This window comes from Schistocerca piceifrons, chromosome 6, assembly GCF_021461385.2.
Source record: "Schistocerca piceifrons isolate TAMUIC-IGC-003096 chromosome 6, iqSchPice1.1, whole genome shotgun sequence".
NCBI lineage: Eukaryota > Metazoa > Arthropoda > Insecta > Orthoptera > Acrididae > Schistocerca > Schistocerca piceifrons.
Window position 1 is genome coordinate 481,843,241 of NC_060143.1, and position 24,641 is coordinate 481,867,881.

General features: G+C 37.5%; 1 protein-coding gene across 1 annotated transcript in view; it reads left to right on the forward strand.

The window, feature by feature from the left end:
* The window catches only part of LOC124802694 (coiled-coil domain-containing protein 186-like), a 206,559-nt gene that overhangs the window by 90,967 nt on the left and 90,951 nt on the right, over positions 1–24,641 (forward strand). Inside the window, exons 8-10 of the mRNA XM_047263635.1 lie at positions 659–839; positions 16,910–17,149; positions 19,615–19,776. Of these exons, the coding sequence (XP_047119591.1) occupies positions 659–839; positions 16,910–17,149; positions 19,615–19,776 (583 nt within the window). The remainder of the gene's footprint in view (positions 1–658; positions 840–16,909; positions 17,150–19,614; positions 19,777–24,641) is intronic.

Sequence of the window (24,641 nt, forward strand, 5' to 3'; positions counted from 1 at the left end):
CACCTGCCTTGTGAAAACCTTCCTCCAGGATGCAGGAATCAATAGAATGTAATGGCTTGCAGAATCTACTGACATGAACTTGATCGAGCTGCTTGAAACCAATTTAACAGCTAGTGCGTTGTCAGAGGAAACCTCTCTGACGCTTGATGACCTTAGGAGAACTGCAGCTGCAGACTGAGATGGGTTTAAGCAGTAACATCTCAGCCACCTTGTGGACAGCACAACAAGGAGGATCCAACAGGATGGAGCGGCACCATTTTGAATCTTAGCTATCGCAGATTTGATTTGGCAAATCTGCAGAGATGCGCACATTTGATTAGACTGCTTTTGTTATTGTTCATATCAGATATCAGTGCTACAGAGAAGCTCCATGGTTTGAATGACAGTTACTCTGAATGTTGTAGATTCTCAGCTGACAATTCACTTACTCGGATAATATTTTGCCTTTATTCATGACTCTAAAATTCATACAGTTAGCGTCAGCAATGCATGCAATTTTTTTTTAATTTTTTTTTTTTTTACGAGGAGCTGTGTATCACAGCTGCTAAGTATTACGTAGTCCAAATAAAGCAGAAATACTGAGAAGCCAAACATCATACGCGAGGTTTTGTAATTACAATGCTAATGCCACAGCTGAGTCACATGCTGGTGTTGTCAGTGAGCAGGAGAGGCTATCTGCAAGCCAGGAGGAAGTGGAGAGGCTACGGCAGACGAACCAAGAGCTCCAGCAGGACACCACGGCATGCCGCGAGCGGGAGGCAGAGCTGCTCGATTTCACTCAGCGTCTCACTGACAAGAATGTACGTCTTCAGTCAGAGTTTTCAGCTACAGAAGCTAAGGTGTGTTGCTGTGATCCTCATAACTGTAGTAAAGCTTATGCAGAACTGTTAATTTATATTATCGTGTGTTAAATGTGTTAATTTTCAACATTGTAATCAGTTTATGTTAATTGTGGATAGTTAGTCCATTTATGCCATCAAAATATTAAAGAGATGCTGTGGTAGCTTGCATTTTGACACTAATCCATTATTGAACTATCACAGAATTGTGGACTGCCTATACCCTTGTTCTTCTACAAAGAAAAGATTAATTCCTGTCAGGCAGACAAAGGAGTAAAAGTATATACTGATTATTTTACTGTACTGCATTTCACCATGTAAAAAATTAAGTATAATCTGTTGAGGATCAGATGTTGGAGCTCTGCCTACTTCACCATATTGTACCTCTTCCAGTGATTTAAGCTGAGGAACTGAGAAAGAGCGAGCTAGCTCTGACTCCCTGTCGAAATGGTTTCGAGTTGGGGAAAACTGCTGATAGTGAATAAGTTTTTCTCATTGTTGTGCCCCCCCCCCCCCCCAGATAAGAAAATTTCTTACTTTGGTATATACTTTGTGTGAGAATTCAGAAATCAGAGCTTCAGCGTAATGCCTGTTGAAATTTTGCAGTCACTTCTTGGTAGATTGGTTGAGTCAGCTGTGTTAGTAAAGAAAAATTTCTTGAGGTCAAAACCAGTCTTAAGATTGTCCTGAGAAAGGGCATTAGCATCAGAAAGCCAACAGTATGTCCAGAGGCTAGCTGGTTTACCTGGAGAGCTTCTCTGTACTTGGAATAGACTTTCCAAAATATCTGGAATCCATCTATCATTGTCCAGTTTTGGACAAACTCATTATGAGGCGCTGCTGTCTGCAAGTAGTCCATCACTAACATTGACTTTCGAATGACATGTTTAGGTAACAAGAGAACTGCGCCATTGTTACTAGCGCGGTGTAGCAAATAGAAGTAAAATGTCACATACACTGGAATTAAGTTGTTGCTAGGATTGTCATCCATGATTTCATTTAGCATTTGATTTTGTCCAGAGTCACTATATTTGTTTTGCACCAACTTGGGAAATGTGTGTTTAGAGATTAAATATTTAATCTTGCAGTCATTTGCGAAATGACTTTTCGTATAAGCCACTTTACATCAGTTTATTTCAAGTGTAACAGAAAAACATGTTCTCTGGTACAGTCACTGGACAAACTGAAACCTTAAAATCAAGTAACATATTTAAAGCAAACAATAATTTGTAGCCTTATTCCCAATTACTGGTACTTATAATGTGATGTATGGCTACAGGGTAAATGATAGGTGTATGTTAGAAATTAGATCAGCTGGTTGAAACTACATTGATTAGTTTAATTCTTCAATCAGTCAATCAACAAAAACAATGTGGTATAATTTTGTGAGGTGTAAAGAACAACTTACTTCTTTTAAAATATATTCCACATATGCAGATGTTTCTTCAGGCTCAGCTGCTTGCCCACAATTTACAAACTGATGTTAACACTTTGTAGACTAAGTGCAAGCTTAGTCCACGGCACAACTTTGTATTAAAAAGATTGCACTTGGGCATAGATTGGGCAGCAATTTTCTCAATGCACGAGCCATCTGTTGCTCAAAACCGACTCAGTTGCATATCAGAACAATGTAAGGACATCTCACTACTTGTCCTTTCACTGGTACTGCCTTCTGGTGTCAGTTTCTAGAATTATTTTGAAAGAAACTTAGTGAACATAACGGCTGCTGTCATGAATGGCTGAGCCAGTAAAATCAGGCTGGTGTAATTTCATCATGTAGTCATTGGTTTTGTAGTTTGCTATAATTCTGCTACAAGTACATAAAGTTTGTTGAATGAGCAAGAAATTTCGAAATATCAGAAGGAAGAAATTGCTCTGTAACATATCTCCCACATTTTTGTTTTCTTTTTTTTATTTTAAGGATAACTGTACTTTCTGTCATCATTATTTTAAAATTTGTAATATATCAAAGAACCAAAGTAAATATGAAAAATAAATTTTGAAGCTTGAAACCAAGCTCCAAGATTTATTTTTCATATTTACTTTAGTTCTTTAATAGATTACAGATTTTAAAATGATGATGACAGGAAGTATAGTTATATAAAAAAGGAAGAAAGTTTGAGTATTAGTATGTATTACTCTTCAAGATACAACAATTACATAGGTGCCGGTAACAGTTTAAACAGTAGCATAAGTGGCTGGCTTCCTGGGCCTGATATTCTTCTAAGTGGCCAGTCTCCAAAATTGTTTCATAACATTGTGTTCATGAATCATGACTTTTCAATTAAATTACGTGCAACTTTCATACTTCAATTTCTCCTGATAGCCCCACCTTCAGTATTTGTTTGGTACTGTTGTGCCTCTTTACTGTAATAAGAAAGAGGTCTCCAAAATCAAACCCAGTTAATTAAAGGGTAAAGACTTATATCTAACCATATGACAGGAGGTGTATGCATGGCCAAATAATGACAAAAATCCTAGTTTTTGGAAACGAAGGTTGCCTCAGTCAGCTAAAGAGAGTAAAAGGTTGAAGGTATCAATGGTATTCGAGGGTTCTGTGTGGATATATTACAGGCCACTGGAACAAACTAGGCAGACGAGGTTGGAGCAACAAGGAAACCCGTGTTGAAATGCCAGTAAATGGTATGGTTGTATACTTTTAAGTAAGGATAGAAAGATGAACCAGTGTATGATCTCTTCTATGGGCATATTTTAGTATAGAATCTTGATCGTAGTACAGGGTTAAAAAATTTTGTTGTACCCAAAGGAAATTGAAGAATGGAACATTATCTTACTATTACAGTGATTTTATTCCGCGACTTCCTGACGCGTTTATCAGTTTTGTGTTCCATATATTATTATAGTCATAGACTTTGTTACAAAATATATCATTAATACAAACTTACGTATATATTTTGTTACTTATTACTGTCCTAAGACTAATCTTTTGCTTTAAAAATATTTGTGTTGTCTGAAACACGTTTTATTTCTCCATATAGATTGTCAAAAAGTTTTTTAGCTATGTACCCCATTTCTGAGCTTAAGTTGCACAGAGTATAAAGTAGTAGAGACAATTTTTCTGCCATGTATGAGGCATATCCAGAAAGTAAGCACCATTTTGGAAAAAAACCCTCATAAAAACATATTTTCAAACCAAATTTTTTTTTACAGGAAACAGCATTTCTTAAAGTATTTTTCTGCATAGTTGCCAGTATTGTTCAGACATTTTTCATAGCTGGAAACCAACATTTTGATGCCCTCTTCATAGAAAAGTGACACCAGTTGAGATGTTTATATTTTCCCACCTCCGCGTTGCAAATGTTTTGAGTGAAATGCCCAGTCAATGCGCTGTTGTTTTCACGTCAATTCTACCAACATTGAGAGTTGTTTAGTTTTCGGGGTTTTGAAAAATTCCTGGATTCATTACTCGTTGCTGTGCAGCCTATGAAAGGGATTGCGGAAGACTCCCAAATAAATTCCAAAGTACAGTGCAATTTTAATACCAGTATATTTCCAGGACTCTGGTGTCCGAGCCTGGTGAACTGTACCGGATACATCACATATACCCAAAGTTGTCATCAAATGACACAGAGTTCACAATAATCAACAAACGAGTGAGCCTACAATACATTTGCTCGCAACCTTAGCCAAAAAACGAGTGCCCCCAAGGGGCCTGCGTGGCCTCTGTGTATATTTCTGTTAACAATTACATACAATGAAAATCACAATTTTATGTAAAATCACAGTTAAAAGTTAAACCGAATATGAGCTACACATTGCTAAAAATTTACAGTCTCAGTGCTGAACAAGGTGAACCTATTTTCAACTTAGTTATGAGTTAACATAACATTTTCTGACCAATTATGTTACAGGTAACAATTACATTTCTAAATTTGTTTATAACAAATCAACTAGTGCCTGAATTTGAGTGCTAACATATATCGGAGATTCAATTAACGTGCTTTATTTATATGTTCTATTAAATTTGCTGTAGTAATTTTATAATGATAGGTTTACTAGTACATCCTGACCATGTGCTCTATTTATTTCGATTAGTTACAGTATTAATTTCACATTTATATTGTGTTTCTCACATAAAAACAATGTTAAATGCTTTAGGCACATTCAAAATACACACGGTGGCTTTTACACATATGGTTTCAGCAAAGCATCATTTTCGAATTATATGTATACTGAAATAGTGGTTATTTTTGTATGTAATTTGGAAACAGGTCACTTTACAGTTGGACAATTAGGACTGGTGTTTATCTTTAATGCTCTCCGAGGGGTTCTGATAGGTAGCAATGAGATACAGTAATATATGTATATAGTTCTTTTTAACTGCACAAATGTACCATAAAATCTTTAAGTATGTATTAATAATCTTAGTGTATCTTCACACAATTCACCTTTCATTTCTGGATAAGCTGATATAAATACAGTATGGTCTGTTGTCTGTAAAGATGTGTAACTGTTTCTCACTAGAAAATACATATTGGTTTTTCCTGGGAACGTAAGTTCAAATCATAGTCCTCACATATCAGTAATAGTCACAATCGGTAGGATGTAAATGTCAAATAATCAGTACATCTGATGATGCAGATGTTGTTGTTGTGGTCTTCAGTCCTGAGACTGGTTTGATGCAGTTCTCCATGCTACTCTATCCTGTGCAAGCTTCTTCATCTCCCAGTACCTACTGCAACCTACATCCTTCTGAATCTGCTTAGTGTATTGATCTCTTGGTCTCCCTCTACGATTTTTACCCTCCACGCTGCCCTCCAATACTAAATTGATGATCCCTTGATGCCTCAGAACATGTCCTACCAACCGATCCCTTCTTCTGGTCAAGTTGTGTCACAAACTTCTCTTCTCCCCAATCCTATTCAATACTTTTCATTAGTTATGTGATCTACCCATCTAATCTTCAGCATTCTTCTGTAGCACCACATTTCGAAAGCTTCTATTCTCTTCTTGTCCAAACTATTTATCGTCCATGTTTCACTTCCGTACATGGCTACACTCCATACAAATACTTTCAGAAACGACTTCCTGACACTTAAATCTATACTCGATGTTAACAAATTTCTCTTCTTCAGAAACGCTTTCCTTGCCATTCCCAGTCTGCATTTTATATCCTCTCTAACTTCGACCATCATCAGTTATTTTGCTCCCCAAATAGCAAAACTCCTTTACTACTTTAAGTGTCTCATTTCCTAATCTAATACCCTCAGCATCACCTGACTTATTTTGACTACATTCCATTATCCTCGTTTTGCTTTTGTTGATGTTCATCTTACATCCTCCTTTCAAGACACTATCCATTCCGTTCAACTGCTCTTCCAACTCCTTTGCTGTCTCTGACAGAATTACAATGTCATCGGCGAACCTCAAAGTTTTTATTTCTTCTCCATGAATTTTAATACCTACTACGAATTTTTCTTTTGTTTCCTTCACTGCTTGCTCAATATACAGATTGAATAACATCGGGGAGAGGCTACAACCCTGTCTCCCTCCCTTCCCAACCACTGCTTCCCTTTCATGGCTCTCAATTCTTATAACTGCCATTTGGTTTCTATACAAATTGTAAATAGCCTTTCGCTCCCTTTATTTTACCCCTGCCACCTTCAGAATTTGAAGGAGAGTATTCCAGTCAACATTGTCAAAGCTTTCTCTAAGTCTTCAAATGCTAGAAACGTAGGTTTGCCTTTCCTTAATCTAGCTTCTAAGATAAGTCGTAGGGTCAGTATTGCCTCACATGTTCCAATATTTCTACGGAATCCAAACTGATCTTCTCCAAGGTGGGCTTCTTCTAGTTTTTCCATTTGTCTGTAAAGAATTCGCGTTAGTATTTTGCAGCCGTGACTTATTAAACTGATGGTTCGGTAATTTTCACGTCTGTCAACACCTGCTTTCTTTGGGATTGCAATTATTATTTTCTTCTTGAAGTCTGAGGGTATTTCGCCTGTCTCATACATCTTGCTCACCAGATGGTAGAGTTTTGTCAGGACTGGCTCTCCCAAGGCCGTCAGTAGTTGCAATGGAATGTTGTCTTCTCCCGGGGCCTTCTTTCGACTCAGGTCTTTCAGTGCTCTGTCAAACTCTTCACGCAATATCGTATCTCCCATTTCATCTTCATCTACATCCTCTTCTATTTCCATAATATTGTCCTCAAGTACATCGCCCTTGTATAGACCCTCTATATACTCCTTCCACCTTTCTGGTTTCCCTTCTTTGCTTAGAACTGTGTTTCCATCTGAGCTCTTGATGTTCATACAAGTGGTTCTCTTCTCTCCAAAGGTCTCTTTAATTTTCCTGTAGGCCGTATCTATCTTACCCCTAGTGAGATAAGCCTCTGCATCCTTACATTTGTCCTCTAGCCATCCCTGCTTAGCCATTTTGCACTTCCTGTCCATCTCATTTTTGAGACGTTTGTATTCCTGTTTGCCTGCTTCATTTACTGCATTTTTGTATTTTCTCCTTTCATTAATTAAATTCAATATTTCTTCTGTTACCCAAGGATTTCTACTAGCCCTCGTCTTTTTGCCTACTTGATCCTCTGCTGCCTTCACTACTTCATCCCTCAAAGCTACCCATTCTTCTTCTACTGTATTTCTTTCCCCCATTCCTGTCAATTGTGCCCTTATGCTCTCCCTGAAAGTCTGTACAACTTCTGGTTCTTTCAGTTTATCCAGGTCCCATCTCCTTAAATTCCCACCTTTTTGTACTTTCTTCAGTTTTAATCTACAGTTCGTAACCAATAGATTGTGGTGAGAGTCCACATCTGCCCCTGGAAATGTCTTACAATTTAAAACCTGGTTCCTAAATCTCTGTCTTACCATTATATAATCTATCTGATACCTTTTAGTATCTCCAGGGTTCTTCCATGTATACAACCTTCTTTCAGGATTCTTAAACCAAGTGTTAGCTATGATTAAGTTGTGCTCTTTGCAAAATTCTACCAGGCGGCTTCCTCTTTCATTTCTTAGCACCAATCCATATTCACCTACTACGTTTCCTTCTCTCCCTTTTCCTACACTCGAATTCCAGTCACCCATGACTATTAAATTTTCGTCTCCCTTCACTATCTGAATAATTTCTTTTATTTCATCATACATTTCTTCAATTTCTTCGTCATCTGCAGAGCTAGTTGGCATATAAACTTGTACTACTGTAGTAGGTGTGGGCTTCGTATCTATCTTGGCCACAATAATGCGTTCACTATGCTGTTTGTAGTAGCTTACCCGCATTCCTATTTTCCTATTCATTATTAAACCTACTCCTGCATTACCCCTATTTGATTTTGTGTTTATAACCCTGTAGTCACCTGACCAGAAGTCTTGTTCCTCCTGCCACCGAATTTCACTAATTCCCACTATATCTAACTTTAACCTATCCATTTCCCTTTTTAAATTTTCTAACCTACCTGTCCGATTAAGGGATCTGACATTCCACGCTCCAATCCGTAGAACGCCAGTTTTCTTTCTCCTGATAACGACGTCCTCTTGAGTAGTCCCCGCCCGGAGATCCGAATGGGGGACTATTTTACCTCCGGAATATTTTACCCAAGAGGACGCCATCATCATTTAATCATACAGTAAAGCTGCATGCCCTCGGGAAAAATTACAGCCTTAGTTTCCCCTTGCTTTCAGCCGTTCGCAGTCCCAGCACAGCAAGGCCGTTTTGGTTATTGTTACAAGGCCAAATCAGTCAGTCATCCAGACTGTTGCCCTTGCAACTACTGAAAAGGCTGCTGCCCCTCTTCGGGAACCACACGTTTGTCTGGCCTCTCAACAGATACCCCTCCGTTGTGGTTGTGCCTACGGTACGGCTATCTGTATCGCTGAGGCACGCAAGCATCCCCACCAACGGCAAGGTCCATGGTTCATGGGGGGGATGATGCAGATTGCTCAGTCAAAACAAAATGTATCTTATACTACAAATTAAATCACATGAAAATATCTTACATAACAAATATAAGCAAACATAGGTACAAAAAATTAACGTATGTATTGTTGGAAGTTTGTGTGTCAGAAAGGTATCGTAGAATGTGGCAACAGTGTTTTCGAGAAGAAAATGTCACATTAGCTGGGGCATCTTGCATAAGCCACACGCATATTACTCAAAGATTGTGTACCTCCCTGAGGGATTGCAATTATTGAACATAAGGTTTCAACTGAGTGACATTTCTTGAACCAAGTAGCTTTTTTGATTTGGGATAGATAAGGCGGTAGGCGTTTGGATGTGGTTTCTCATAAACTTCAAATGGACCAATGTAAATATCGAAAAATTTCTGATCTCTCTATTGATTGCCTTGGATTTCTCATAACTTTTGGTTAAGACTAAATCACCTACACTATACTGTGTAAACTTTCCTTTTGAATCATGTTTAAGCTTTCTCTTGGCACAGTGTGTTTCAATATTTTTCTTTACTATTTCCATTCTCTCATCCGGTGTTAGTTCATTACAGACAGGGAAATTGATCAATTCATACAAGATGTTTGGTGGGTGTTTGTTAAAATGGACTTCATAAGGTGTAAAGCCAGTTGTATGTTGTAAGGTGTTCAAAACATCTTCAAAATCACGTATGTAACTTGACCAATTTGTATGATCTTTAGAGCAGTAAGTTCTACAAAGCCTGCCTATTTCACACGTATAGCGCTCAGTTGGGTTACAAGACAGAGATGAAACGGAAATAAGAATGTGCTTAATGTCTTCATCTTTCATTAAATCTTTCCAAATGTTAGATGTAAATTGGCTCCCATTGTCTGAAAGTATGGCTTATGGTTTTCCAATCTGTGTGAAGTAATCATTACAGAAAAAGTTTAAAATTTTCTTGCTTGTTGCCTTCTTTAGTGGATACAATTTTACTAGTTTAGTGAATAAGTCAACAACTACAAACAAATATGTATAACCCTCTTTAGTTCTCGGCAATTGACTAAACAAATCAATTCCTATCAGTTCCAATTTGCCTTTTGGCACAATACTTTGTAAATAACCTTGGTATTTCTGATTTGTGACTTTTACTCTTTGACGCCGATCACATTTTTGTATAACCTGTCTTACTCTTCTAAACATATTATTAAAATAGACATTTTCCTTAAGTTTGTTAGTGCATTTCATGATTCCACAGTGCCCATAGCTCTCATGTGTGTACTTAATTAAAACGTCAACACATTGTATAGGCCAACAAATCTTCCAGATACCGGAGTCAGTGTTATAGTCTCCTGAATAAAATACCTTTAAAGTTTTGATAATACATGCCAACCTTTTCATAACCCTTTTTACCAATAAGGCTTTTCACAAGTTTCAAATCATCATCCTGGTTCTGGTTTCTCCTAAGCTGACTGCAAATGTTAGTAATTTCCTTTTCACCCTTAATTCCTCCCATGTACATTATTTTAAACACTTTGTTATCCAATAGTTCTTCTTCCTGACCACCCCCACAGGTAATCTAGACAAAGCATCAGCAATTATATTCTGATCCCCTTTTATATACTGAATGCTATAATCAAATTGTTGCAAAAATATGGCCCACCTGGTTAATCTAGTATTGAAAAGTTTACAGTCTTGAATATAACATAGAGCTTTGTGATCTGTGAAAATTATGACTTTATGGCCTGCTAGATAGTTCCTGTATTTAGTGAAACCCCATATAATGGCAAGTAGTTCCTTCTCAGTCACTGTGTAATTACGTTCATGTTTCTGCGGACCTTGGCTGGCAAAACTGATTGAAAGATGTTCTGTTTTTCCATCAATTTCCTTCTGTTGAAACAAATGTACATCCAATCCGTAATCTGAACTATCTGTCATTAGGCAAAATGGTAGTGAAAGGTCAGGTCTGTGGAGTAATTGACTATTATTTAGTTGTTGTTTGAGCTCATCGAATGCTGCTTGACACTGATCTGTCCATTCCCATATGGTATTCTTTTTTAATAGCTCTCTAAAACACGGTGCATTTAAAGCTTGGGTGCTGACATACTTACGATAAAAATTACATAGACCATAAAATGACAGCTGTTTCTTGTTCTTTGGACTTGGAAACTGGACAATTACAGAAATTTTATCACTGTCAGGTAAAATGCGTTCCCTGTTAATTATATGGCCTAAAAACTTCAAGTCTGGTACTCCAAATTTGCTTCTACTTAATTTAAGGGTCATACTGCTTTGCCTGAACTTATTGGCTAATTTGTACAAAGTATCAAGGTGTTCCTCCCAAGTTTTGCTGGTTATTAATATATCATCCACGTAAATAATTAGTTTAGATAGTAGTTCACTTCCAATCACATGATCCAAAGCTCGAATAAACTCAGCTACAGACACATTCAGCCCAAACAGAACAACACAATAATGAAAACATTGACCATTATATAAAAAGGCTGTGTACTGCCTTGAATCCTGTGCTAATGTGATTTGATGAAACCCTGAGGTCAAATCCAGGCTAGAAAAATATTTTGTATCATTGAATTTGTACAAGAGTTCCTCCATGGATTCATAATCTTTGACCCTGCCATGTTGATCACTAAAAATGTTACTGTTTTCCCAGAGAAAATTTTCTAATTCCTGCTTTTCAGACTCAGTCAAGTCATTTGCTTCTTTTACCTTTTCTGATATGGTTAGGGAGTAACTATCAACAACTAAATTCTGGTTATTGTGATCCCTGGTTTCCTCTTCCTCCATGTAATGGCTACACTCTGGATAAATTATTTCCCTAATATGGTTACTACTGTTTGTACTTGATTTTAACTGGATCACTGCTTTTCCTTGAATATTGGCCTTTGGTTCAGTGAACAGCAGTTCTGAATTTTGCCAATCAAAACTCACGTTTGCTTTAACTATCCAGTCCATCCCTAAAATCATTTGCTCATTGAGATCTGGAATAACTAAACAACCATGTTCAAAATTAGTGTTGCCAACAGAATCTGTAATTAAAGCTTGTTTATTTATTAACTTACTAAACTTGCCAGTGGCACCTTTAATCCGTACACCTGTGATGGGAAATTCGATGTAACTTTCAGTGTCTTTTATCCTGTTCCTCAACTTGTCTGAGATACTACTAATGGGACTGCCAGTGTCAATCAAACAGTCCTGACCAATTGTTAATGTTTATTTCTACGTAAGGGCTACCTAAGGTAATATTTGGGTCACTATTCACATTATCTGCCAGCAAGTCACTTTCTAATTCAGTTGTATCTATGTTGTTACATACTTCTTCACTACAGGTTTCAATGTCAGAATCAACATAAGATTGAGTGTCATTATGACTGGCATCAAATACACATGAAACAGATTCCTTACTTGCACTAGACTTAAAATTATCTTTCATGGATGGATCTGATTTGATGACTTCACTTTCCTTATTATTTTCTAAACAAACTTCATTTTCACTGATAATAGATTCCAAAATCTTCTCACCTATCAACTTAGCTTGTTCCTTCTTATTAGTAGATTTACTTAGGATCTCTTTTATACAAATTGTTACCAATACATTGTTTGCACTCTTAATATCTTCACATGAACCAATTTCGAAATTCAGAGTTACTTTCAGCTGCAACACCATTATCAATAACTTCAGCATACATAATTCCATCCAATTCCTCTTGTGTACATATATCATCAAATGCATCATCCTTCACAACACTATCTTTACCAAAATCATCATAAAAATAATCTGTGGGTGATGCCTCTGCATGCACGTCTGCCTTAACTACAAAGTGTTCAAAATCTGAAGTTACACTACTGAAATCGCTACCTGTTTCATTATCGGAGTCAGATGTTATTTCCTCATTTTGGCTACAAATTTCTACTGATATAGATGCCTCATTATCCTTACCTTCATCAGAAAACAAGCTAGTGATACCATACATATCATAAGTTCTGTCTACATCAGGTGTTAATGTGTCATCAATTAATGCTAAGTCATGTTCATTAAGTTCAAACTGTGGTCCTGCTTGAGTATGTGCATTATTCAATTCACTCAACATGTGATCCAAAAAGTTTTGCTTATAACTAGTATCATCTAAGTAATAGTCCCTATTTACATTACATTTATGATTGCTTTTACATTTCTGTCCTTTTAACCTCCTATTTGCCTGGTTTGTGCCATGACTATTCAACTCAAATTGACAGGCTCCCAACGAGGTGGTTACCTGTTTCCCTGGTTGGAATTGCTGTTGTGAAGCTGGTTACTGTTTCTCTGTTCTTGATGGTTTTCGTGTCTGTTGTAACTACTGTTTTGGTTACCATGCCAGTTATTATTTCTGTGTCCATTATATTTTGGTGATCCCCCATTCCTATTTTGAGTGTTTCTGAGGTTTTGATTGTACTGTCTGTCGTCATTCTGCCATGCACAGTCAATTTTGTCTACATAACGTAAAAATTCGTCGACACTATCATCTGCTCCATATACAAGTCCCCACTGAAAACGGTGCGGTAGGCACCGCTTCAGTGCGTCAATCTGTATCAGTTCATCCAAAGGTTTGCTCAAATGTGACAGTGTCCCTAATTGTTTTTCACAAAATTCTCACATGCTAATTGCAAGACCTGTGTGATATTTGCTACCGTTAAGAAATTCGGATTTTATTCTCGCCTGTTTGTTTTGCGACCAAAACTTTGTCAAGAATTGGCGTTCAAAATCGGCAAAAGACGTAGTATTTGTATCAATGTTATGGTTCGCCCATGTAAGGGCTTCACCATCCAAAAAACGTTTCGCAAATTTAACTTTAGCAGACTCTGGCATGTTAGGTTGGAAACTGTCTTTGCACTGATGCACAAAGTCAACTGGATGCAATTTCTCATCACCTGGGTAACATTTTAAACTAACATTGTTACAACTATGCACAAACATCTGGTTTGAATCAAAATTGGACATTATATTATTTTGCAGTTTTGAAACTTCAGAGCCGACTGTTTGCAGTTCTATTGTTACCCTTTCTACTTTCTCGTCAATATGAGATATCTTATCAGAAACAACTTCAGAATTTAATTTCAATCTTTCCCCTAGCAATTCTTTTTCTGAAAGAAAGAGTTCCTGCAGCATTTTTAACTCGTCTTTTCGGTTCACTACTTCATTTAAAATGACTATAAGTGTTTTTGACACGTTCGTTAACTAATTCAATGCTTTTGTTTGTTTCTCTAAATTCGGAGATTGTGAAAGCCTCCAAACAGTCAACTTTGCTTTCTACCCTTTCTGTGTCACATGCAACGATTTGTACTTTGTTATTTGTTGCATTGATTTCTTCTCTCAATGATTTCAAATTTTGGTCCAGCTTGTCTGTGACCTCTTTAATGTTGCTACGTAATTGGTTATTTTGAGTTACCAATTGTTCTAGTTTATTACTTAACAATTGAGATATCTGAGCAATTAAATTTGGTTGCTGATTTGCCCCCGAAAAACCATGAAAAGGCGAACAACTACTGCTTGCGGAATTTGCTTCACTGTTTAAGTGTACATTTGGAGTTGAAGCATGAAATTGACGGCCTGACCGCGTGGTCATGCCTATTCGATTTAATTGAGTTTCACTCATTTTGATCAAAGTGGATAAACACTAGATGAAACACTTTCTTGCCTATCAGGTGAAATTGTCACACACAGAAACAGAAAATTGTAGGACACTGTCTGTGACTGAAATAAAAACAATTAAAAGGGGTACTTATCTGATTCATTTGCAATGTCATTCCAGAATTTCACTTTTGCTCCTGGCAACGTCCGTGGCGCAGTCTGCATCATACAAGATTATGGTTCCTGTCTCTTGTACATGGAATTCTTGCAGAGTCGTCCTCTGCACAGTCTTCCACTTGACCCCAGCTCCTCCACCATGTTGAGATGTTTATATTTTCCCACCTCTGCATTGCAAATGTTTTGAGTGAAATGCCCAGTTGATGCGCTGTTGTTTTCACATCAATTCTACCAACATTGAGAGTTGTTTAGTTTTCGGGGTTTTGTAAAATTCCTGGATTCATGTCTCCTCGCTGTGCAGCCTATGAAAAGGATTGCGGAAGACTCCCAAATAAATTCCAAGGTACAGTGCAATTTTAATACCAATATATTTCCAGGACTCTGGTGTCCGAGCCTGGTGAACTGTACCGGATACATCACATGTACCCAAAGTTGACATCAAATGACACAGAGTTAACAACAATCAACAAGAGAGTGAGCCTACAATGCATTTGCTCACAACCCTAGCCAAAAAACGAGTGCCCCCAAGGGGCCTGCGTGGCCTCTGTGTATATTTCTGTTAACAATTACATACAATGAAAATCACAATTTTATGTAAAATCACAGTTAAAAGTTAAACCGAATATGAGCTACACATTGCTAAAAATTTACAGTCTCAGTGCTGAACAAGGTGAACCTATTTTCAACTTAGTTATGAGTTAACATAACATTTTCTGACCAATTATGTTACAGGTAACAATTACATTTCTAAATTTGTTTATAACAAATCAACTAGTGCCTGAATTTGAGTGCTAACATATATCGGAGATTCAATTAACGTGCTTTATTTATATGTTCTATTAAATTTGCTGTAGTAATTTTATAATGATAGGTTTACTGGTACATCCTGACCATCTGCTCTATTTATTTCGATTAGTTACAGTATTAATTTCACATTTATATTGTGTTTCTCACATAAAAACAATGTTAAATGCTTTTGGCACATTCAAAATACACACGGTGGCTTTTATTCATATGGTTTCAGCAAAGCATCATTTTTGAATTATATGTATACTGAAATAGTGGCTATTTTTGTATGTAATTTGGAAACAGGTCACTTCACAATTGGACAATTAGGACTGGTGTTTATCTTTAATGTTCTCTGAGGGGTTCTGATGGGTAGCAATGAGATACAGTAATATTTCACAGTGAAGACAGCAACTGCTGAACACCCCATACATCGAAGCTGTATGGAATGACATACCCATATTTGTCATCCAAAATCAGTTCAACTTTGTGGTGAGTCAGCCTAGAGCTGCTGCTGCACCCTATAAACTCCCAGATCGAATGGCTCGGAGCACTATGGGACTTAACTGCTGAGGTCAACTGTCCCCCAGAACTTAGAACTACTTAAACCTAACTAACCTAAGGACATCACACACATCCATGCCTGAGGCAGGATTCGAACCTGCGACCGTAGCGGTCGCATGGTTCCAGACTATAGCGCCTAGAACCGCCCGGCCACTCCGGCCGGCCACACTCCCAGATCACCTACATGTTCATTCATGCATTCTTTGTATTATACTGTATACACACAGTTAGTAAAATTACATTATTTGCTACCTGTGTTGAAAATTTAATGGAAGCTATTTATTTATGACTACAACTTTTGTGTTATGGAATGGACTTGATTTTAAATTTGGTTGTGTGTGCGTAAGTGTGTGTGTGTGTGTGTGTGTGTGTGTGTGTGTGTGTGTGTGTGTGTGTGTGTGTGTCAAAAGTCATAAATGACAGATGCTTACCAATGTTCCTGCCTGTAAAAGTTCTGGTTCGTACCCACCGTTTTTATATTAGGTGACCAAGACACACACTTAATGCTTTGGAAACTCAAATGGGAATCCCTGGAGGGAGGGTAACATTCTTTTTGAGGAAAACTATTGAGAAAATCTGGAGAACCGACATTTGAAGCTGACAGCAGGATGATTCTGCTGCTGGTAACATACATTTCATGTAAGGACAACAAAGATAAGAGAAGAGAAATTAGGGCTCTTAAGGATTCATTTTCCCCTTGCTGTATCTGCGAGAGGAATAGGAAAGGAAATCACTAATAGTGGTACAGGGTGCCCTCTGCCACATGTTTTTGGTGGCTTGCAGAGTTTATATGTAGACGTAAATTTAATGAAAATGAAACTAAACAAAAATATAAATTCCTCCTATAAACTCTTTTGTTTAAATTGATCTTTCCATGATCTGTGATCTTTCATCTCTTTTCCCACTTCTTTCTGTTGTATTCCGGTGTGTGCTGTGAATGTATTGCTTACACCCCGTTGTCCAGCACCCTCCCCCCCCCCCCCCCTCCCAACCTCTTATATTTTAAATTTTCTCATTTATTATATGGCCCTTTTTCTTACTACAGGCTCGGGAGCTGGAGTTAGAAGCAGCTCGTTTAGCGCGTCAGAATTCGGAATTACAGCAGCGCCTTTCAGCTTCTGCAGCAGATCTGGAATCTGAGAGATCCGCAAGACAGAATGAAGCAGAGCTACTGGCGAGAGCCTTGGCCGAGCGCACTGCGTATACTCAAAAGCTGGAACAACAGTGCAATGATCTCCGAGGGGAGCAGGAGATCGCCGCACGGAAACATGCAGCTGCCGTTAAGGTCTGTTTACAGTGTTTATTGGTTTTGGATGTATTGAGAGAAACTACCATTGGGCTTATAGTACAACTGTTTCTGTGTGCTGATGAAGATTATTCTGTCTTCATTGTGAGGATATTCCTTCATTTTGTGTGTGAGAAGTAGCTGTTGATGGTGCCAAATACCCTCCCCCATGTACTCTGTGATTACTTGTGGAGTATGTACTTAAATGTAGTGTGTTCCCAAAGGCATGCATAGTTCACCTGATGCTCACTTATAAATTCGGTACAAGGTCTAGAAATTATAAAGATGACTTTCTATGGAATCCCACCAGACCTAGCCAATGCTGCGTTCCTCAACACGACGAAGGCATACAAGGAGGTCAGGTGGCAGAATCTTTGAGGGAATTATAGATCAATTGTAAAGAGTTACATTAGGTTATTAGCAAATTATGCCTATGGTAGAAAACTCTCATTAGATCGAAATAAATTTGAAGCCAGATCGAAATAAATTTGAAGCCAGAATGACTTCAGCTGGTTGGCTTTCTCAGGGAACTTATCCTCAATACTACACGCTTAACTTAATGGTATCAGCATGAAGGACAACATAATCTTACCATATTAACTGCAATGATCTGTTCCTCTCAAGCATCTTATATCATATATCATACATCAGTGAATGAAACTGAGAAATGATCTAGACAAAATAAGATTATTTCTTAAAAACAGTTACATTCTACTTTGTATGAAGCCTGTTCCATAAGTACGGCAAGCTAAGAAGCATTTTTTTCTTATAAAAAAGTTATATTGTTATACAGTCTCATTTTAGGGATATACTTTCTCTAAATGTCCCAGCCTTCAACCTTTCTGAAAACTGTCAAGCTCTCTAAAATAGTCTCTTAATTTAAGCAGAGTTTTCATACCTACAAGCAATTTCTTCGGGTTTAGGAAGAAGAAGAATTACTGTAGAGCCATATTGAGTGAACACAAGGGCTGTAGCTATAATTCATAATCCATTTCCAGCAGTTTTGTGCCAGTCGCACCAGATGAATGAGCTAGCACATTGTCAAGGTGAAACAGGAAATTATGCTTCATCAAATATGGCCGTATTTTCTTCATTTTTGTTGTTGTTGTTGTTGTTGTTGTTGTTGTTGTTGAAGTGGTCTGATGCTTTATTGTAATATAATTCATTGATATTTTTTGTTTTACTAAGTGTGATGCAGTTTGCATGAAATGGTCACCAAACTTTTCTGACCAATGGAACCTTCTTATCCTTGTTTGAGGTGGAAGCAACCCTTATTTTGAGTGTTGCTTGGTTTTTGGGGTATGATGGTGAAGGCATATCTCATCAGTGGTGGCAACTGAACGTAAAATGTGGGTTGAATCTTACTTTAATTGCTCCAGACAGGTCTTCAACGTTGAAAACTGCACCAATTGCAGCACCCATTGTCATGACAATGTTTTCATTGTCTGTTTACAATATAAAATATTAATTGCCATTACTGTTGACACACCTGTGGCCTCTTCTTCTTTATACAGTTTCATTTTATGGTCAGAGTGGGCTTTTTCAATAATTTCTTCTGTAACTGCATCCACCATACATTCTGGGCATTCATAATTAAAAACAGAGTCTTGTCAAATTTAAGTCTGTTCAACCAATATGTAACTGTTGTCATTGATATAAAGGGTCGCTGTAAACACCATCCACTTTTTCTTTTCTTTCTTCGTATTTTCCCATCCAAAGAATAAAAACAAATCACTGAAGATTGGCACCTTTTGCATCTCGACAAAAGTCACACATCACTGCTTACTGATGTGGCTACCATATTCAAACTCCTCTACAAAAGTATCGAAAATAGCATTATCAATTACGTTTGTCTTCAAACATAAGTGCTCATTGAACTGCCCTAGTGACAAAGAGGTTAACAAAAGTGGCCCTAGTAACCCTTTAACTGCTATAGACGAGTTAACTTGTTGTGCTCTGCACCTGCGGAAGAGTTTAAATACAGTCTCTGCATTTTCTGTAAGTGCTTTTGACATGTGTACCTGTCCTGCTCCCTTAACCCTCTTACTGCTGCAGATGAGTTACTTCCATATCTCGGTGAAAAAGTTTTGAGTAGTTATCATAGAATGTATGTGCTTCTTTGCATGCTATCATTTGAAAAAAAAAAAACCTTTTATGAAACTTGAAGATTGTTATGCTATAGCTGAAATAGTTCATCAGTACTAGTTGTGTGTTCGTTTATATTAATAGTTGTAATGCAAATGTAGGATATGAACAATAATTTGAAAGTTTCATAAATTTCAACATTGTCAGTAAAAGATTAAATTGCAGAAAATTTTTAAAATTGTGCTGATAATGTGACAGAAGAGTGTTTGTTCAAGAGTGGCTTTACTGATCAGTACATAAATTAATTTTTATGGGAGGATTAGTGCTACTAGTTACAATACACATAATGAGTTCAGCTTTATTTCTTTATTCACACACAGGAGTTGAATCGTGAGCTCCAGCATTTACGGAGGAAATACGAGCGCTGTGAATCGCCAGGTCTCCTAGGGTCACATTCTCGTACCAGCTCATGCTCATCACTCCCAGGTTCAGGATGTGAGATTAACGTAAATGGCCAAGCGACAGCAAGTACAGCCATACAGGTAATAGCAAGCACATTATTGCACTTTACTCAAACTTCCATGACTTTGTTCCATTAAATAGTCCATTGACTTATGAATTTATTTACAGACCAACAGAAATTTCTTCACTTTAAAACTTCTCTGAGATTTATGATTACCTATAAATGATCTCTGCAGGTCAATGTCACTTGCAGGTAACATTTTTCTCTGCAGTGTGTACTGAAACGATGTAATGGATTAAAACAGTATGCGGTGGACCTTACTCGAACTGAACCTGCGTGTCCTTACCATCAAGTAACTCTGCGGCATGGCACTGCTGTCAGTTGTTGAAAATGACATTGTGCTTCACATGTCCATGGCATACAAGCAACAAAGTGCAATTCATTTTTTATGGGGCATCAAAATCAGCAGGGAACTGCAGCCCACTTATGGGGGAAAGTCTCTCACTTTGAAAAGTGTGAAATGGTGATGTGTGAGTTCGCAAAAGGCCGCAAAGAATTAATTGACATGAATGTTCAGGGAGGCTGCGTTTGTCGCTGACAGACATTATTTTCCTCATGGATCCAGCGGTGAGGGGGGATCAGCACATGTGCCTCAGTCATTTTCTGGGTGCTTGGGATTTTGTATAGGAGTGTTTATGCCATTGTTTATGGGTCCTTATGCTACTGGAAGGTGCCTCAGTAGTTGGATGACACAATGAAAGGCAAGTGAATGATTGCTTCACTGAATCATATGCAGTGTTATGCTGAGGTAGGTGCCAGTTTATTGGACCACATTGTTATGGCAGTGGAATGTGGATAATGCATTTCACACTGGAATCAAAGCAGCAGAGTATGGAGTGGAAACATATGGATTCATCTCTGACAAATAATGGTCTTCTGTTATCACCATGGACTGCTGCTGCTGTGCTTCATGCTACTAGATTCAGCCATTAATACCAACAGCTCCACACTGTCACATCTGCGGGCTGCCGTCAGGATGCAGACATTCTCAATGTGGTCAATGTGGTTATCGTCCATGACAATTTGAGACCACATATGATAATCAGAACCACTGACAGGCTTTGGTCATTTCACTGGCAGAGGCTGGACCATCCACTATACTGTCTGGATCTCACTCCAAGTGATTTCCATGATTTTGGTCTGCTGAAGTAGTTCTTGGCAGGATAGTGATACACTTGCAACAGTGAAGCTAAGACAACAGTCTGATGGTGGTTCCACAGTCAGCCCCCTGAATTCTGCCACAAGGGCTTCTCAGAATGTCTGAATCAGTGTGGGAACTATGTGGAAAAATAGTGTAGGCTAAAATCAAAGAATGTAAAATCCAGGATTGTGTGCGCATGCGTGCATGCATCTCATTTTGATGTAGGCCTTGTTGGTTTGCTTGTTTGTTTGGCAGTCTTTTTGTTGTGTCTATCTGCAACTCAGCATCTCTGCTATTTGGTGAGTAGTAACTATCTTTCAAAATTGTCAATAGTGTAAGGTACATAGAATAGTATGTATATTTGTAATTACCTGTATCTATCTTATTTCATCCTTGTGGTTTCTCTACACCACAGAGGCTCACCAGACTTTTTTTTTTCCATTCTAGGATTGTGATAATATTCCTGTTATCGTATCTTGACTATTGGTTTTGAAATTGACTGCAATGTGATGATTCTGTTGATCTGATACTCCAGTAACTCTTGTGGTTATGTCAACCAACCTAGGTCACATTCTTCTGTTGACTGAAACACAGACATCCTGCCTCTCAAAATAATTTAATTTGATTTGTCTACAATTTTTGAAGGTCATGAGTCAATGACATTATTGTGTAATGATTATCAGTACAAAGTCTGTGACATGTACACTCTTATATTGTATACAAGTTTCTTGATGATTACAGAGGATACTATTCACTTCAGTTTTTTCTTGTCATGATAAGTAAGTAAATTGCATCAGCATGAATATTCTGTTGGAAAACTGTTGAATTACAAAATGCCCTTTTTTACCTTCAGGAGGCAAAATTAAAAGTGCTGTCAACTGAATAACTTAAAAGTATAAAAAGAAGACTAATCCTAGCTTTTGGAATTTCTGTATTTCTTCCTCAATGAGGAAACAGGTATGTTGGGAAAGTTGGAGAGGAGGGCAGATCACTCACACCCGAAGTTGAGAGGGATGTTTGTGAGGACAGACACATAGAAGAAGTCTAAAGTATCAGAGTGTGCCAGAATGCAGTGTTTTCTAAACGTTTTACTGTTACACCCACATACTGTTCAACAATTGAATTAAATGTAGTAAACTGAATGCTGTCATCATCTAACAAATGTTGGTGTACGGCATTGTGATATGCTGCCAATATGAATAATGGTAAAATACACAATAATCCAAATAAAAGTTTTCAACACATTTCATCATAGCCAGATAACTGAAGTCAGGTCTGTGAGATCTCCATCTCTGAAATCATTTAGGCATATTGCTTTTCAAAGGTCATTATGTCAATGTACTACTCTGGCAAAATTGGTTTGATTAAAACTGCTGCTGGTGACCTTAGTTGCCCTGGTCAGCAACACCTGGCTGACAAAGGTCATTATTATCTCTGTCAGATGATAATACTGGATAGAGGTACCACACTGCAACAGACTGGTCCCCAGTTCAGTGCAGTAAAAAAAAAAAAAAAAAAAAAAAAAAAAAAAAAAAACCCTGTGCAACCATACAGTGTTAGACCAGTAGTCAACAAACTCATGTGTCAACAGAGCCAGATATAAAAAGTAAAACAGTTGAAATTTATTTTGAGAACCAGGTTTTTTCAGCTTAAACTTTGAGTAGGTACATTATAAGTAAGGTAATTAGGGCACTCCTAAACTGACCTTTACTAAAAAGGTTCTCAACTGGCCTTTACTAAAAAGGTCCTCAATCTGACTGCGGTAAGTTGGCTGAGGACCACCCCTTCCAACTCTCCCATCCTCATGTTTCTTCTATATTTGTTTCAAGTATCTTCCTTTGCTCATCCTTTATTTGTGTGCAAAGCATCTTTCATTCTACAATGCTCTGTAAAATTAACTTAGTAAACTTTAAGTAAAGTTTTAAGTCTTAGTTAAACAATAGGTTGCTTGAATGAAACATGATATCGTATGTAATAGCAATATTATTTGCTAGTAAAAATTGTAAGGTTTTCATAAAATTAAATGATGACAGTGACTCATAAGCACTAATATGGCCTTGTGTCTCCTTAGAATGTTTGAGTAAGTAAAGTTTGTATATTGTTGTTTCCAATTTTAAGCATAGTTCCATGGTCTGATCAATAAAACATCTTCTCAATTTACCCTTGATAAAGTTCATGCTTCTAAACGATTGTTCGTATGGACATGTAGAGCTGAATAAGAAAAGAACAGCAAACACTAGGTTTTCAGCTGATTGTGTGAGTCAGGAATACTATTCTAGGTGTTACAAATCAACGTATCTTCATACTCTAGGTCTTTTAAAGGAGAGCATTTGTGCTGTGAACTAAGTTAACATTTACAATGTGGGAAAAAAATAGGGGTGCTGCTTATCATAAAGATGACACATTAAGTTGGAGACAGGCACAGTTGAAAGACACACATAAGCTTTTGGCCACATCCTTCATCAGACAAAGAGAAATGCACACCATTTATTCACACAAGCAAGCACACCTCACGCAAACATGACCACCAGTCCCCCCGCAGTTCAGACCATCAGTTGTTGGAATTGGCGGTCATGTGTGCTCGAGGTGTGCTTGCTTGTGTAAATGAATGGTGTGTGTTTCTCTTTTTCTGATGAAGGCTATGGCCAAAAGCTTGTGTGTAACTGTCTTTTAATTGCACCTGTCTGAAACTTAACAGATCACCTGTACAGTAAGTAACAATCTATCTTTTCCTACATAGTTGATATTTTCATCTGGAATTTCCACTGTCGGAGTTAATATTTGTTTTTCTTCCATGTTTCTACATGAGCAAAAACATTCAGCTCTCAATCTCCACAATTTTTGTTTCTTAAATCCAGCAATTGCAATTCAAAGTTGCCAGTGTCAATATTAAAGGCAGAAAAATGTAATTCTGTTATAGTAGCATTTAGATGGTTTTTAACCAAGGTGAAAATTACTTTGCTCTTTCCAAATTCCTGGAACCTGTTTAGAAAGGCTTCTGCTGCTTTGAAATAGCAATGCCATTGCAGAATTATTTTCTTGGCACTGCTTCAATAGGCTTGTGAAGTGAATTGAAGTTTGTCTTTCAAAATCTTGAGCAGAAAGAGAGAATTTGCTTTCAAATGAAATAACTAATTCTAACATTGAAAAAATGTTTCTTTCTCCCTGTAGTTAATGGTTAAGCTGATGTAGCTGAAGAGTAACATCTACCATGAAATAACATTTTTTGAATCCACAGGTAGTTTGTTAGCCCTGAATAGTGAACACACTTCTCAAGAAGTAGTTAATAAGGAAGCAAAGCATTTCATAATGTTTCCTCATGATAACCAACATACTTTGTTATGCAACATAAGGCGTGCTTACTCATTCTCCATTTCAACTACAGGTTCTTTAAATTTGCAATGATCAAGAGCTTTAGCTATAATGGAGGTGATAATCTTAATCACCAAATCCATAACTTTGCAAATTTCTTGTGCAAGCGTCTGCACACACTTATTTCAACAAATGGTGCAATAATAAATATAAATATCTTATGATTTTTTTTTTCTTCGAAATAGCGAAAAACCTGTTTCTCATGCTGGTCATAATTTTCACCCCATCTGTTGAGATGAGACAGTTTTATTGAGTTGAATATGATGTTTCTCAATGCATACAATTACAACAGCTGCTATATCACCCTTTTATGTTTGACTTTTGAATAGCAGTAATCCTAAAAGTTGTCCTTTAGGACCTGTAGATGTTAC